General features: G+C 37.4%; 1 protein-coding gene across 1 annotated transcript in view; it reads left to right on the forward strand.

Annotated features, from left to right (window-relative positions):
* Nucleotides 1-152: 152 nt before the first annotated feature.
* Nucleotides 153-15,860, forward strand: part of LOC306876298 (solute carrier family 49 member 4-like) — a 38,660-nt gene continuing 22,952 nt past the window's right edge. Inside the window, exons 1-4 of the mRNA XM_079427372.1 lie at nt 153-618; nt 3,153-3,246; nt 9,576-9,838; nt 12,479-12,608. Of these exons, the coding sequence (XP_079283498.1) occupies nt 324-618; nt 3,153-3,246; nt 9,576-9,838; nt 12,479-12,608 (782 nt within the window). The 5' untranslated portion in view covers nt 153-323. The remainder of the gene's footprint in view (nt 619-3,152; nt 3,247-9,575; nt 9,839-12,478; nt 12,609-15,860) is intronic.

Below are 15,860 nucleotides of genomic sequence, written 5' to 3' on the forward strand. Positions count from 1 at the left end.
GCCGCTGTTTTTTCTCTCTCAACACACGGGAAACGAAACAACGGCCATGTTGGCTCAACAAAAGAGCTGAAGTCTCCTTTAAGTTAAGACATAGTTGATCCAACATGGAGAACAAAGACTTTGGGTTTCACACGTTACGTCAATTCCGTCTCGACGTAACGCATGCGCATTAAAGTTTGGAGCATAGCTGAGCGTGTCATCGGTTGTTTTTGTTTCGATGGACAGCTGACAATTGAACGACTGCCCTAGTTTTTAATGCGGCATGTTATAGACGTTGCCGGATAGCATAAAGGCATTTTAAAACGCGATCCCACATCTGTTCAATGGGTGCCGTGGAAAGCACCGAAGGGGAAAGGGAGCCTTTACTGGTTCCATCCCAGCCGGCGATAAACACACAGCCCGGATTGAGCAGGGTGTACGGGAGAAGATGGGTTGTTCTCACCATGTTTTCATTGTTGGGTTTTATGCAAGGACTTGTGTGGAACACCTGGGGCCCGATCCAGATCTCCGCCAAACACGTGTTCGAGTTCTCCTCGACAGATATCGCTGTGCTGGTTATGTGGGGTCCAGTGGGTTACCTGCCCTGGATGTTGTTTATCTGGTTGATGGATAAGAAAGGTGAGTTGTTTGGTTTTAGTTTTATCATGGCAACCACAAACAAATGATAATCGATACATCTGCCAATATTCAGACAGATTTGTTGATTGTGTGTGATATCACTAACTTAGTTACACATAACTCATTTCAATGTGTAATGTGTGTACAAATTCATTTTATTAACAAAATTTAGCTCTGTATCATTAGGCGATCATGTCTCTTTTATACATGTTGTTCACTACAACAGAGGGCTTTCAAACTATTTTAAAGACACATCTATCATTTGTATTTACCATGGACCCTTAAGCATAATTCTATACAACAGTCCTATTTAAATAACATTGTGTTTTTTATAAAAACAGGTTATATTTCTGACAAAAGTGAGTAGTTTGTTTTTAAAGTTCGAGTTTCTGCTCCTATGCATACATCCAGAAATATTCTCATGGAGTAAAGATTTTCATTATGGATTCTGGACATAAACTCTTGTTTTGTCACAAATCATGTTTAATTCTTTTTGATGGTTGAAAAAAATTAACCATTCCCATTTGATTTCCTAGTCCTAATATCTTCCTGATAGTCGTGCATAATTTGCTGGTATCTTGGGGATAGATCTACATCAACAACTAATCTCATCAGTTAATCAAAGCTTACAAGATATACCTTTTTGAATATCTACTTGGATTACATTCATGTGGCCAGATGTGTGACTCTCTCAAAGTACATCATTTTGGAAAAAAATTGGGAATAATTATGTTTGATACAATGCTTTATGTTGGTTAGATGAACCACAATCTGCACAGAAGGACTCCTTATGTCAGGTGAAATAAAAGGGTAGCTCATCACATGCCAGGCCACAAAACCAGTTCCCTAACATCATATGACACATGTCTTGATGTAAGCCTGGCGTCAGAGGATGCCATACTTGTCTTAACAATTTAATGAGCCTTGGAGACCTTGAATATAATGTAAAATGGAAATTAATTGTAATTTTATCTTCCCCTGGCTGGAGAGAAAGAACTTTCAATTTGTGCAATATGCTGTCACTTAGCTGATTTCAATACTTTGTATATGTTATATTATTTACTTTTCCTATTTCATAAAGTTGACATGACAATTTGGCTGCACTGTTTGCCAGTACTGATATAAGAGAAATGTTTAACCTAAATTTCTATTATTTGTATTTAAATTGTGGATTCTGTACCAATGCTTAAGGTGGTCTGGAACCATTTAAAGGACCACAAAGTATCTGTGTAATAAATACATTGCTGGAGCTCACCCAAAATTATACGTTCTAGTGATGCACAAATATTTAACTGAAACTGAACATTTTCATCAACCAAAAACCAAAAATAAAGTTGGGTAATTGAACTTGGTATGATGTGTCGTGTTCACACTGTAGTGAAGTAAAGCCATCTGTCGTTATTCAGCAAAACAAATTTTACACATTGCTACTCTATCGTCCTTACTGTGGGGGTTAGTCCTTGCTGATGACATGCTGTTTTAACTTACCATGCTGTGTGCACAGACACAGCCGAAACGCTTCACTAGAGAAGCACTAACTGTTCGGTCAATGTTTTTGGCTATTAATGACTTTGATTTCAGTCTTTTCCTAACTCGGCGCTATCGTATGTCTTCAGATTATATATAGATGACGTTTTTAGTGTTTATTACATGGTCAATATGAATTGTTCTAGTATGGTAAAATAACAGCATTTCAGTTTGGGAGGACATGAGGGTGAGAGAGAATAGTGATTAAGTGAACTGTCCCTAGATTAGAGTATCTTGTGAGGAATCTGTTTTGAGCCTCGAAAATGACATTTTCACTCACATGGTTTGTATTTGGACGGAATGCTTTTGTTTTTCATTTTCCCCACTACTTTTCACATTATCTTGCCTGAAAATAAGGCATTTTCAGCTATCTCTTAGACTTGAAAATGTCAAATAAATGTCTTCAGTTTCCACATTTTTACTGCTTTTTATATTCGCTTATACAGCTAGTCGACACTCCAGTTCTGTTTATCACATTAGTGCACTTTATTTGATAGCTTTGCTAAGAAAGGCCATGCTCTTTTGTAAATGTTTAAGCAAAATGCTTCCAACAATGTTTTTTGCTCTTTATCTTGAATGAGAGCATTTCACCTTCCCTTTTGTTCTCAACACGAAAGCGATTGCCACAGGCTGTGAAAGCCACGTCTGCCAAAAACCACAGGCCAGAGTTTCTATATTAAACTCAAAAATGTTTTTAAAGTTCGAGTTTCTGCTCCTATGCATACATCCAGAAATATTCTCATGGAGTAAAGATTTTCATTATGGCTTCTGGACATAAACTGTTGTTTTGTCACAAATCATGTTTAATTCTTTTTGATAGTTGAAAAAAATTAACCATTCCCATTTGATTTCCTAGTCCTAATATCTTCCTGATAGTCGTGCATAATTTGCTGGTATCTTGGGAATAGATCTACATCAACAACTAATCTCATCAGTTAATCAAAGCTTACAAGATATTACATCTCTCTGATATATCTTCTTTCCTTCCTCTCTGTCTTGTGCCAAAGGTTTGCGAGCTTCTCTGCTGCTTTCAGCATTCTTCATGGTGCTGGGCGCAGCGTTACGAAGTGTTCCCCTCAAAGACCTATACTACAGACGCTGGTAAGACTCTGTTGCACAATGTCATGCATCATTTATTCAACAAAAACTCCACTTAGCCAAACTAGCTTTCATTAAATTCTGGTTCTTTTTCACTTGCATAATTATGCAATTCCTCAATTTCCCAATGTGATAATTGATGAGAAGATCAGAGATTGCTCTCCAAATGTCTCATGTTGCCCAACATTGTAAGTGCACTCATTACATGCTGCCTCACTTTGTATGAAATGTTGCTGTGGAGCGAAAGTGTATAGGCATATTAAAAATATTAAATAACTTGATCTTCCGGTGAAACTCCAGACATCTTTCTAGTAACATATGCAGGATTTCTCTTGTCGTTTCTGCTTCCAACCAATCAACAACCGATGGATAGAACCTAGGATATAAGTCACAAAACAGAAAAATAACTTCTGTTGCTTTGTGACGTTAATGGTATTTCCAAACAAATTCTGCTCTAGTACTTTATGCTGTGCAGACAGTGTTGTCATCAGTCTTTTCCTGATACATATTCTTTAGGTTGGTGGCACATTTATTTAGTCATTTGAATATTTTATACAGTTTGAGGTCTAAACTTGCACATCCAGAGAAATATTGTTGATGGCAAATATTTTATTGTTTGGCTTTCGTAGCTCTATTTGTGATTAGATGTAGTTTTTGGCTGCTATCTAGAGAGCAGGTTGGACAGTATATCATAATACAATTTTATGATAAATGACATCGAACACTTATTTTCTGAATATTTATGCTGACTTAAAATTCACTGCAACATATGATAAGAAAAAGTGTGTTATGCTTTGGCAAAGTTACATGGTACTGCTGCAAGTTAAACGTGACTTTTTAATTTACTTAAATACACTTTAACAGGATGACTGCGTTCTGTTTGCTTTAGATTAGGATTCTCTTACCTGTAAAATTGAATGTTCCTGTCCTCTTCTGTGCTTTGTGTCCTCTCTCCATTTTCTCTCGCTCCTTCCTATCTCTTTAAGGTTTCTCATTCACACATGGTTAACATCAGCACATAAAGAAATAAAATAACTAAAGCAGATTTCTCATTGCAGTTGTGAGAAAAGGAAACAAACCTTTTCTATTACTTTTTTTGACAAAGAGCTAACTACGCCACCGATGAACATTTAAACAAGGTTATCTAAATGACATTAGAAGCATGTAGCTTTGTTGAAGTCAGTTGACAATATAAAACTAAAATAGAGCATCAGTGAGCATAAATCATATTTTATTTTTAAGGCAGGAAGAAAATTGTTGGTTCATTGAATTTAGAGAACGTGTGTCTGGTCGTGAACTGCTGAGAGTACCATATAATTCATGCAGATTGGCATACTTATCTGTATCATTATGATGTTATTTCCATCTGTATTAAAACATTGTATAAGCGTGTGTAAGGGCCAATTCTACACAAGTACATGACCACCTTTAACACAATTTTATAGTTTTTTTTCTCTCAGCATTGAGATGTAAAACATTAATATAAACATTTAATTTTACTCTGTTTTAGGGATTTTATTTATTATTATTTATTTATTTAAATAAGGCTACATAGCTTCACAGTTTCACAGCTCCCACGATCGTAGAACTCAGTGACACATTGGCCTTCTCAGTTATATAATCTAAAATTGTGCATTTGCTTGATATATAACAGGAAAAGCTTTTTAGGACTGTTGAGAGACAGCAGAGGTTATGTTTGTTTTATATATTTATATATTACACTACAAGCACATTTAAACACAAAGATACATTGCAAGCAGCTATTGCCTGCAGTGACTGTTAATGTAATGGCTGATTTCAACACGGGGGCACTTAATGTGTCGAGTCTATTGATTCATATAAAGTGATTCAACTCTGTACAGCTATGTACCCCAGTACAGCTTATGATGTATTGTTTAAGTACATTTACACCAGCAGCAGACATTGTTCAACAGACTGTGTTCTCTCTATCTATAGATCTCTCAGCTTTATTGAAATTAGCAGGGGCTAGAAAGTACATTAGTACATTACTGGTGGTTTGCTTAGGACTTATTCACAGACCCCATGACTCACACTGGTTCAGTTTAACACTGCCTATGTCATGAGATGCATGTGTTGCAACTATAAATCTCAGGTTTATGGAGAGCTACTGAAATCCTTAAGCTTAGATCACAGAGGAAGTAGGAGACATGCCCGTCTTGCATCATGATCTGCTGACTTGAGCTGTGAGTTGAGCTACCACTAGGTGTCAGCACTTGCATTAATAAAGTGTAAAAAGCTGTTCATTGAAAAGGTAATGACCATCTTACATATCAAGTGATCCAGCATGTGACTGGTGGTAATTGTTGATATGCCACACAAGAAAGAGTCCTTCTGATCTGAATATGCCGTTTTGTTTAAGAGTTCACAGTGTAAGGCTAAATTGGACAACATCAGACGTCAGTTAGCTCAGTTTAGATGGCTTTGATGTAATCATTATATGAATGGTGGTTGTATGAAAAAGAGCAGTGTACTGTGGGGAAAACAACAGCATATGTGTTCGGAACAATGTAAAGAATGGTAAATACAGACATAATTTCAATTTCTGGGTGAACTGTTTCTGTAATCACCCCTATTATTTTTTTTTTTCCTTTAGATTTTCAGTTACTTTTATTATTGAGAAGCTTGGGTTTGGTGGCAGAATGACTGAGATTCAATCATGGTAGAATGCAGCAGCAATAAAAAATATTTTTTTTTACAATGCCTTTTGATTACAAATCCCAATGTTTAGTCTCAAATCAACAGCGATTGTGGTCGCAGCAGATTGTGCCGTTGTGCGTTTGTCAATTTTTGAATGTTTTGTTGGCGATGAGGAGTCACTTGGTTGGTCTTGCAAGCCAAACTGAACAGAAGTTTCAGGCATTCTTTTCCATCTGTAGCTTAACATAAGGATACAAATATATAATGTCTTCATTGGCTGTGATTTTAAGGCTGGCACTGTGTTTTCGATTCTTCCAGGTCTGTTTTATTCTGGCTTTGATGTTTAGTTTGAATATTTTGCGGTACCATTATTGTTTTGGTCAGTATGAAGCAGTCCATTTATAACATACTCGGGTTATAAAATTTGCATTCAAATTCTGTTAGCCCAACAGTTTCATTAGAAAGCAGAGAATCCTCCCTGACATTGTTCGTGCCGGATCAGAATCATCTAAGGCTAAATTACCACTCCTCCACTGCCCTTACATTTCTCCATGCGTGAGACTCATTTCTCCCTTTTCATCTCTTACTTTGATTCAAATTCAAGATTTAGTGGATTGTCACCTGAAGAAAGATCATATGACAGTGATTCTCAACATATTTTCCTTCAGGACATCAAGTAGTGATCTAATATAATACTAACATAAATGGTAAATAATAGCATAAGTAAAACATTTTGGGTGAACTGTTTCTGCAAGCAGCCCTGTTCGTGGATTTCTTAGATTTCTCTTACTTTTATTTACGCAAATCTTTACTTAGAAGCTTGGTGTCAGAATGACTGAAGCAGCAATAAAATGCATGTTTTGGAAAGCCGTTTGGTTACAAGTGCCAATGGTTGTTCTCAAATCAACATCAATCATGGTCACAGCAGATTGTACCATTGTGCCTTTGTCACAATTGAGTTTTTTTGTTTTCTTGATTGTTGTCTTGTGGTGAGGAGTGTTACTATGTGCCTTGCAAGCCAAACTAAACAGAAGTCCGGCAGTCTTTTGACTGAAAACTATTACTTCAACATGGGTTGAGTAGGAAAGCTGACAATTTTGGTTCCTAGTAGTAAATTTATCAGATTTTTTTTTTTTTTTTTTTTTTTTTTTATGATTATTTTCATGCTCATTGAAGCCAGTAATTCACAGCAGAAAAGAATGTTTGGTACAAACAATGTTTTACTTGATATAGTTTTGGTCATTTTGTTTTGCTGGCATCTGAATAATTTGAGTTGCTTCTACCAAGTGACAGATTTGTTTGTACCAAAATAATGTAGTGTTTGATTGGATACATCAAAAATCAAAAATGTGGAATTATTTCTCCTCTACTAGCTGAAGCTTAGTTATGTTGCTGTCCTAACTATGCATGATTATATGATTAGTTGCAATATATGGTAACACTTTAGTATAGGGAGCAGTTCTCAGTATTAACTAGTTGCTTATTAACATGCCTCTTATTAACATATTGGCTGTTTATTGGTACTTATAAAGAAAATATTCTGCATGACCATATTCTACATCCCTAATACCTACACTTTAGAACTACTTTACTAACTATTAATAAGCAGCAAATTAGGAGTTTATTGAGGCAAAATCATAGTTAATGGTTTGATAATAGCGAGAATTAGACCTTAAAATAAAGTGTGACCTATTATATTATTTACACTTAGCGTTAATTTTAGTTTAGACCTACCAGTTAACGGTCACTGACAAAGAAAGTCCAACATTTGCAAGTTTTTACACAAACTTAATATTATAAAACAGATCATTTATGTCCTGGATGGTGATTGGTCTATACAGTGTTACAGCCGTATACAAAAATACATAATGTAGTTAATAGTTATAATGCGAAACGCTCAGTTGCATGATTTATTATTTTGCAGCACCCATAAAGGCCAAATATTAACCTTCGTTTGCATGTCAAGGTCTGAATCATCTAGTGGAAAGACGGCACTTCGTGAATTTGCCTAATAAAACATTTGTGCATAATTTTTATGTAGTAGCTGTTTGAAATAATCTATGACTCTCTCAAGGCTGTGCTTTATTTTCCATATAGCCATGGCTGAAAGGGTTAAAGGCACTCTGCTGAGCATTGTGCGTAACACTGACCTGTATTTTATTATAATCACACTATAGTACAGCCTCTTACACTTTATTGCTCAATTAAAATGGCCTAACAGAATCAATTCAGACTGGAATTCATTGGCCTTGATATAGTAGGCAATATCTGTAGTCAATCTTTGTACCAGAATTGCCAATTTTGCATTGTTTCCAACCATAATTGACAAACGTGAAGTCATAATGATCCGCTCAAGGTGTAGGATTTAGAATCATCTACGATCCAATTATGAGCTACGTGAGGGGTATCACAATGATTGCAATCAATGCAAATGCAGGCTGCTGCTTCTTATTTAGAGAAAAAATCTCACAGTGCATTCTAGCTCATTTCATTAGAAGCAAAATCACCCAGGCTTTAGCATGAATATAGTGTCACAGGGGCTGATGTCCAGTCATGAAACATGCAGTAGGAATGCATAAGCACCTTTCAGATGTCAACATGCTGGAACGAAAGCGAAAGGAATAGTAGAGAGAGAGAGCTTTCACACTGTATTAGATTAGGAATTGAGGAGAGCATTGCATGATCGATGACTGAACCAAAGTCTTTTGCAGACTGTAAGTTTCAAGAACCTATAAAGGGCTGTTTGAATGTTGTGTATGGTGTGCACTGACCAAACCAAATGCACTTATGAGCTAGTTTTAAATCCAGGGCAAGTATACTATCAATCCTCCGCTTAGTACATCTTCAAAGGTTTTTTTGCTGTCCCTCAGACGCTCTGTGACAAGCCGCAGTAAAGAACTTCACAACTTCATGAACACAGGAATAGACCTTAAAACATTTTGTTCAGTTTGTGACAATTGCTAGGAAGAAACTAGAAAAAGCTTGACACAAAAAGCCTCTTGATCTTTATGACCGTGATTACCATGAAGCAAAAAAGACAATTTCGGTCTGATTCGGTGTGCGTCTGGACTGTAGAAAATGGAAAAGTGTTTCCGTCACTCTCTATCTTCACCAATGCTGAAGATCTATTCTGGGGACAAGCACTGCAGCGTTTATTCAGGCAGTTAGGCTATCACAAGTCTCCCTGCTGGGACTCAGTCATCCTGTCTCACAGATAAAGCTCTTTTGTTTCCCCTGCTATCAAACGTCACCTCTGATAGATATGCAGGAGAGCATCAATTGGTGTTTAGAAACCAACAAAAAGGTAATTGCGTTTAGACCAGTTTTAGACCAATGTTTTAATGTGAATAGTTAATTATTGGATGTTTGTCTTGCCTGACTTGTCTGCGTGTATATAAGACTAAAAATATCATAGATACTTGAGCAGCCTTATGTGACCACCCAAAACACCTTAGCAACTGCATAGCAACATGATGAAAAGATTCACATCACTTTATCAGCTATATAACAATGCCCTGCAAAGCCAGCAACATTGTGCAACATAGTATTGTGATGGTGGTTTTTACAGGAAAAAGCTCACTCGTATTTTATTTACTTTAAAATGTTAAATATACTTTAAATATATATATTTGTCTTTTCATTATAGTTTTTTCCCCTTTTTTTCAAATCTGCAGGATGATTCATGGAGGTCAACTTCTGAATGGTTTAGCTGGTCCTACCATTATGAGTGCCGGTCCTCTGCTCTCTACTACTTGGTTTGCTCCTGATCAGAGAGCTACAGCCACCGCTATTGCATCACTTATCGGCTACCTGGGGTCAGCCTGTGCCTTTCTGATTGGTCCATTGGTTGTCCCTGCACCCAATGGCACTGTGGGAAGCACCGTTTACTGGAACCAAAACCACATAGGAGACAGGATACAGTTTGTTCTTTATGCAGGTACGGTATTGTCTGCTGACAATCCAGCAACAGCATTCATTCTGAATCAATATTAAATTATTTTAAGCATTTGCCATACAGAAAAGCAATCACAAGAAAGCCATCCATGGTGGCTCTCCAAATACCACAATCAAACGTCTTAACATGGTTTGCGTTTACCTCACTATAAAGATTGCCTCACATTGTTCTGCTTAACTGATTCAGAAAATTAAAACATTTTGAGAGAGAGAGAAATCTTGCCAATAATAGATTGATATTCTGCCCCTGTTTAAGTTGAAAGATGTTGCCGTTACTTTCGTACACAGGAAAGACATCGATTTGCTAGTAGTTTAGAGGTCATTGCGACACTTACTGCAATATTGGGCATCAAGATGCCGCCACATGCACTGGATTTTTACACGCTCCTTGAAGACAAGAAACTTGAACAGATGCAGTGATCTGTCCAGTCTAATAAAACCTTAGAGAGGGGCCAAGTCTTTAGAGAAGGCTGGTGTAACAGTAGGCACCTATATACTGTGTGACAGTAAAATCTGTCAACTGGCAGATATGTTGCTGTACCGTTTGCTGAACCAGATTTTAAACCTTATTGAAGTAGTTCCCATCTATGTTCCTACTGATGCCACTGCACTGAGACCTATTTTTTTTATTTCCAAAAATAAGCATGCCACATGATTAATTAATATAAAAATCTATTTAAATGAATTTCCAGCAATTACACAACCATTCTAAGGTTTAGGGTTGGTAAGATTTTAATTGATTTTTGTTTTTTAAATATCTTACTGTATTCTTGCTAAGACTGGATTTCTTTGCTAAAACACAGTAAAAACAGCAATATTCTAAAATATTATTACATATTTATATATTAAAGGGTTAGTTCACGCAAAAATGAATTCTGTCATTAATTACTCACCCTCATGTCGTTCCAAACCTGTAAGACCTTCGTTCATCATCTGAACATAAATTAAGATATTTTTGATGAAATCTGAGAGCTCTCTGACTTTCCATAGACAGCAAGGATATTACCATGATCAACGCACAGAAACGTAGCAAGGACATCGGTAAAATAGTCCATGTGACATCAGGGGTTCAACCGCAATTTTACAAACCTACGAGAATACGTTTTGTGTGCAAAGAAAACAATAATAACATAATTTATTCAACAATTATTCTCCCTGAGTCACTGTCTTCTGCCATTTTGGAGAGTACCCCAGAATGTAATCAACGTAATCGGCGTTGTTTACGTTCAGCATGCGCGCGCTGTCTACTGAATGGAAACAACGCTGATTTTGTTCAGCGTAAGAGTGGGCATGCTGAACAGAAACAATGCACAAAAAGCATTCTCGTAGCTTTATAAAATTGCGGTTGAACCCCTGATGTCACATTGACTATTTTACAGATATACTTGTTACATTTCTGTGCGTTGATCATGATAATATCCTTGTTGTCTATGGAGAGTCAGAGAGCTCTTGCGTTCCGAAGGTTTGGAATGACATGAGGGTGAGTAATTAATGACAGAATTCATTTTTGGGTGAACTATCCCTTTAAATATATTAAAATGTAATTTATTCCTGTGATGTCAGTTTTCAGCAGAAATCACTTCAGTCACATGATCCTTCAGAAATTAATTTAATATGCTGATCAAGAAACATTTCTGCTCAAGAAACATTTCTTATTATTATCAATATAGATTATTAAAACTATTGTGCTGCTCAGTGTTTTTGTTGAAACAGTGATAGAATTTTTCAGGATTCTTTAGTGAATATAAAGTTCAAAAGAACAGCATTTATTTGAAATAGAAATCTTTTGTAACATTATAAATGACTCAATGTCACTTTTGATCGAATTAATGTATCCTTGCTAAATTTTTCATTAAATCTTACTGACCCCAAACCTTTGTGCAGTAATGTATATCTTGAGATGTACTATTATTGCGATGGTAAAATTATTCATTTGTGATATAGGATTTTTATCATATCGCCCACCTGTACCCAAGCCTGCTTTATAAGTCTGTATGACAGAAAAGGCAGATTTATAGAAACGATACTGTAAAAGTTAACTAGCTGAATAAAAATGGGATCTGTCCAAGGAAACTACACTTATTTTATCATGTGGACAGCGCCCAGGAGGGACGCAAAATTTAGGAACTCAACCTGAAGACTGTGTTGGCAGTGTCAGTGCATCTGGTTTTGAGATACTGTGTGCCAACAGGTATTTTTTGTGCTTGGCTACAGCAATGCTCCATTATGAATTTTGTAGCACCGTCACAAATTCCAGCACTGGATGAGCACGTTTGAAAGCAGGAGCTTTTTGTGGGTTAGGGTTAATGAGCTGATCAGTTGTTTCATTGTGCATTTCCTCCCTCTACAGGATTGTAATAAATCTGCTAGATTCATGGTTAACGCTAGATTAATGTGAGCCATCTAATGACCGTTAATGATATTGGTTTGGATACCACTCTCTCTCGCTCTCTCTCATTAATTTGAATTTAGTATCTGAAAATTGCAGTGAAATGGCAGGCACGTTAAGCTCTTTTTCTAATTAACAGAGATAGATTAAGTCTGAATCCGTAAAATCTTTGTGAAATTTGATGTTGACACCAAGGCTGCATGATAAATGTTGTGCATTTTTGTTAACTTGCAGAGGTTGGGATAATTGCAGCACTTTTCGTGGCTGTGCTGTTCTACTTCCCCTCCAGGCCGCCCATCCCTCCCAGCGTGGCAGCAGCTAGCCAACGTCTCAGCTACAGAAGCAGCATCTGCAGACTGCTGAGGTATAACCACAGTCCTCCCTTACCAGACTGCTCTAACTGTTTTGAACAGAGAATGAAAGAACGGAGGTCAGGAAGTAGGAATAGTTCAATTGAAAAAAGTTAAGTTCTGTATTTCTGTATAAGGGAAACTCCATCCAAAAAGAATATTCTCTAATCATTTACTGACCTTTATGTTATCCCAAATGTATCTGACTTTCTTATCATCTGTAGCAGACAGATTTTTAGTAAAATAATCAGTCTTATAAAATGTGAGTGGATGGGTCTCTCAAAGTTGACCCTTCAAAAACTATATAAAACTAACACAAAAGTAATCCATATAACCCCAATTGATGAATCAATGTCTTCTGAAGTGAAACGATACAAGCCATTACTTCCAGCCAACTGTCAGCACACAATGCACATCTGTACATTGTGAAAAAAGCTTTAGTAAGGGTTCAAATGTGCTATTTTTTTTTTATTTTGGGACCAGTAAGATTTTTAAAATGTTTTTGAAAGAAGTCTCTTTTGCTGAATTTTCAGCAGCCATTACTCTAGTCTTTAGAGTCACGTGATCCTTCAAATTATCATTCCAACATGCTGATTTGGTGCTCAATAAACATTTCTTGTTATTATCAATGTTGTAGAAATGTGATGCTGAATAATAGAATGAAAAAAAAAAAATCAAATTAATCCCAGATTTTTGGAATGGTAGTGTATATTGCATAAATCATATTGAATATTTTACATTTTCTTTTTGGTGCTTGAATCACTTACTGTTGAATAGGGTTGTGCAATTAATTGAATGCGATTTATCATGTGCATCTCTTCAGTAAAGCCGCTTTCGTAAATCGTCATCACCTGCTTTCAGATGTAGCGGCATTTACTACACAGTGCCGTAGTTCACTGACAAGCTAGGCAATATTGTGTTCATAATCACAGACGAATCTCTTTCAATTATGAACGTGATATTGCCTAGCTTGTCAGTGAACTACGACACTGTGTAGTAAATGCCGCTCCATCTGAAAGCAGGTGATGGCGATTTACTACATAAAGCGGCTTTCGTGAAGTGACATACTGCCAAGCATGGTGACCCATACTCGGAATTCGTGCTCTGCATTTAATCCATCCAACGTGCACACACACAGCAGTGAACACACACACACACACACACACCGTGAACACGCACCCGGAGCAGTGGGCAGCCATTTATGCTGCAGCGCCCGGGGAGCAGTTGGGGTTTTTTCAAGGTGCCTTGCTCAAGGGCACCTCAGTCGTGGTATTGAGGGTGGAGAGAGCGCTGGACATTCACTCCCCCCACCTACAATCCCTGCCGGCCCAAGACTCGAACTCGGATTACGAGTCCGACTCTCTAACCATTAGGCCACGACTTCCCCTTACTGACTAGATGCGCATGATAATCTAATTATATTAATTGCACAGCTCTAAATATCTGCTTTTGTGTTCTTCTGAGGACAAATTATCCATCTGATAATTCAAATTGATTCGGAACGGCATTGGAATGAATAGATGATAACAAAAATCTCCTGTCCCTGTAAAATCCTTGTGCAAGGATTTCAAACCTTGAAAAAACCGGAGCACAATACTTATTCTAGTTAAAAATAAATATATAATGTGAATATCTGTGTTCTTCATTGGCATTCACAAGAGATTTTGCATTGGGTACATGTGCACATGGATGCAACAATGGACATCTGTTATTTCAGGCCTTTTGTAACTTCCACATTCTGTCTCCCTGATCCCAGCATGGTCTCTGAAGTTATATCATTGCTTTTACAAAAGAGAATCTTAATGAACAGGGTCTTGTCATTCCGCCACTCACCATATGCTGCGGCTGTCATTTAATACACATCAAAGACAAGATCCTCTCCCTGCAGATTAATTACCAAGCCTTATGATGGCACATGCTGACCATCCTTAATAAATAGAACATCTTGATCTATACATATAGTAGCCCACTAATAGTAAGTCCACGAATGCCAGTGTTACCACAGCGGCACATTTTTACAGCTAGTCGGAACTCTCTTGATGTAGTCGCACCCGCAACGCTTGGGGTAGTTGTGATATTCACAGATCAGAGGAAGCCAGCCCTGCTTTGAATGCGTTCTCACATCAACACTAGAGGAGTTGGCTGAAATCTGTGAACTGGAAAAAGACTGTTGCGCTTCCACTGTTGTAGAGAGTCTGCAGTTCGACCCCCTCTGAGGAACGCCAGAACTTTCCCACTCACAGAAGAGCTGAAAGCAAAAAGAAGAACAAACATGAATGGACGAAGTCACCCCATTGAGACTGTAATGCTGTCTGGAGTCCCACAGATAGGCAGAGTTCCAGTAGCCGTCTCACATTTATATCTGAATGGAGGAGTGGATTGGTAGAGCTTTGTAAAACAGCTAGTCTACAGGGACAGTTAATTGGATACGGACTGGGGTCGTGCGATCATGATTACGTTTCACCACCAGTCTCTGAACTCTTTGTCTGCAACAAACAAGCCAGGCTCAAAAAAAAACTTTCACTAAGTTTCACCAAGTTAGGTGAGGCAAGGACCTGACTTGGTGAAACTTGGTGAAAGTTTTTTTTTTTTTGAGCCTGGCTTGTTTGTTGCAGAGAGCATCATTATTTCATTGTTCCTTTATGGGAACTATTATACAGCATTTGATAACTGCACTAACAGTGATGACAGAATAGTATTAGTATTGATGGACTCTGTTTTAAAAATGGCCATGGCTTGCAAAATCTTCAGATTAGATCCCAACAGGGCCTCCCAAGGACAAATGGCACTTAGCTGATGATCCTTCTGGCTTGATGGCTGCCCCAAATTTGTCAAAAAAAGGAAAAAAGGCTTTCTCATATCCCATAATCTAAATAAGCTCTTGGTGGGAAAAAAGTGCATAGATATCAATCTCCCCCAGCTGTGAGGTTAATGAAACGGGTACAGTTGGGTGAAAGGGTCCTCCGTCAACACCTTTTTTTGTGATTACCTTCTTCAAGGCCACTGTAAAATTCATTGAAACCATGCTTGGCTCTCACACTTTCCTGTTAATAGACTGGATGTTCCTTCACACCCAGTGCTTCATATCTGGAGGTAATTATGGGTAGTGTGACATGAAATGTCGAATTTAGTAACTATGGATGCATTAATTTGATATCCGATTCATTTGTGAACTTATAATTAGCATCTTTGCCTGGCCACCTGGTCACATTATTATAACAGCTTTTCTCTGAGAAAAATTGCCTTTTCGAAGCAGCTTGTGTTCT

Source organism: Barbus barbus, assembly GCF_936440315.1.
Source record: "Barbus barbus genome assembly, chromosome: 10".
NCBI lineage: Eukaryota > Metazoa > Chordata > Actinopteri > Cypriniformes > Cyprinidae > Barbus > Barbus barbus.